This window comes from Dipodomys ordii, unplaced genomic scaffold, assembly GCF_000151885.1.
Source record: "Dipodomys ordii isolate 6190 unplaced genomic scaffold, Dord_2.0 Scaffold206, whole genome shotgun sequence".
Classification (NCBI taxonomy): Eukaryota; Metazoa; Chordata; class Mammalia; order Rodentia; family Heteromyidae; genus Dipodomys; species Dipodomys ordii.
The window spans coordinates 3,432,045-3,433,518 of NW_012267422.1; the positions used below are offsets into that span (position 1 = coordinate 3,432,045).

Below are 1,474 nucleotides of genomic sequence, written 5' to 3' on the forward strand. Positions count from 1 at the left end.
CTGCCGCCCCCCGCGTTCCCGCTCCCGCCGCCGCCGCCGCCTCCGTGGCCGCCCCCGCCGCTGCCACCGACCTTGTCTCCCTTCTCCCCGGGCTTGGAGGAGCTGGAGGAGGAGGACGAGGAGGCGGCGGCGGCGGCCGAGGAGCCCGAGTTGGCGTTGCCGGACTTCACCTTCTTCCTGGGCCGGTACTTGTAGTCGGGATAGTCAGCCATGTGCTTGAGGCGCAGCCGCTCCGCCTCCCGAATGAAAGGGATCTTGTCGCTGTCCTTGAGCAGCTTCCAGCGTTTGCCCAGCCGCTTAGAGATCTCGGCGTTGTGCATGTCGGGCGACTGCTCCATGATCTTGCGCCGTTCGATCTGCGACCACACCATGAAGGCATTCATGGGTCGCTTGATGTGGCCGCTCGGCGTCTTGCACCAGCTCGGGTCGTCGGCCTTACCGCCCGTGGAGGCGGTGGAACCGGGCGTAGGGGACGAGGCGATGCCCAGCTCCAGGCCGGCGCCCGAGTCCGAGCTCTCGCCGGCCAGCAGCGCTTCCGTGTTCTCGGCGTTGTTGGTTTGCTGCACCATGGCCCCGGCTCGGTGGGCGCCCACGCGCGCTCACACCCTCGCCGGTGTCCGCGGCGCGATCGCTGGGCCCTCCCGGCTCCCCTGGGCCAAACGCACGCCGAGCTGGAGAAGGCGCGAGGCGGGCCGGCCGGCCAGCCGGACCCCTCCACTCCGGGCCGGGGCGGAGGTGGGCGAAGAGAGAAAAGTCCCAAAAGATGCGCGCGAGGAGCGCTCCGCCTCTCGCAGAGGAGTTATAGTTCCCAGGCTGGAGAGTCAAGTCTTTCTCTCTTACTCTCTCTCCCTCTGTCTCTCTCTTTCCCTCTCTCCCCTCTCTCTCTGTCTCACCGAGCTGCAGTTTGCTCTGTCTGTCGGCTCTGAGTCTGGAGACCGGACTAACGTGGAGAGGAGTTTCTTGATTGCTTGCTGCTGGCTGAAGCTTCTTCCAGTGCAAGTTTCTCGCCGCCTCCCAGGCAAGTCTCTCTCTCTCTCTCTCTTTTCCTCCCCTGAAGCAGTTGATTCCAGTTCACGAGCGCTCTCGGTAGCTCAGGAAAGCAACATAGTCTCTATCACTTAGTCCCTTTCCTACCATGCAAAGCGAAAAAACCCACTCTGGCTCCAGGACTCTCTGTGGGTGGAATCGGCACTAAGGAGTTTGTGCAATTATTTTGTGGCAAGGTAGGAAGCCAAAAAGCCTGCATGCAACAGACTGGCATGAATAAATGTATGTTTCCCCCTCCCTTCTGCAAGAAGGGAGCTGGTAATGGCAGAGTTCCTCCAGTGCAGACTCTTGGAAAAAAAGGAAAAAAAAAAAAAGCGTGCAAGAACTAGAGACCCGGGAGTGAGACAGGCCTCTTCCCTCACACACAGTTTCTCTTGCTGCAGCTTAGAGCAGACCCCAATTCCGTCTCGCGCCTCTTTATCCTTTC

The 1,474-nt window shown here is 61.1% G+C and overlaps 1 protein-coding gene across 1 annotated transcript in view; it reads right to left on the reverse strand.

Moving 5' to 3' along the window:
• The window catches only part of Sox4 (SRY (sex determining region Y)-box 4), a 1,585-nt gene extending 969 nt beyond the window's left edge, over positions 1-616 (reverse strand). Inside the window, exon 1 of the mRNA XM_013035194.1 lies at positions 5-616. Within this exon, the coding sequence (XP_012890648.1) occupies positions 5-569 (565 nt within the window). The 5' untranslated portion in view covers positions 570-616. The remainder of the gene's footprint in view (positions 1-4) is intronic.
• Between the last annotated feature and the right edge of the window lie 858 nt (positions 617-1,474).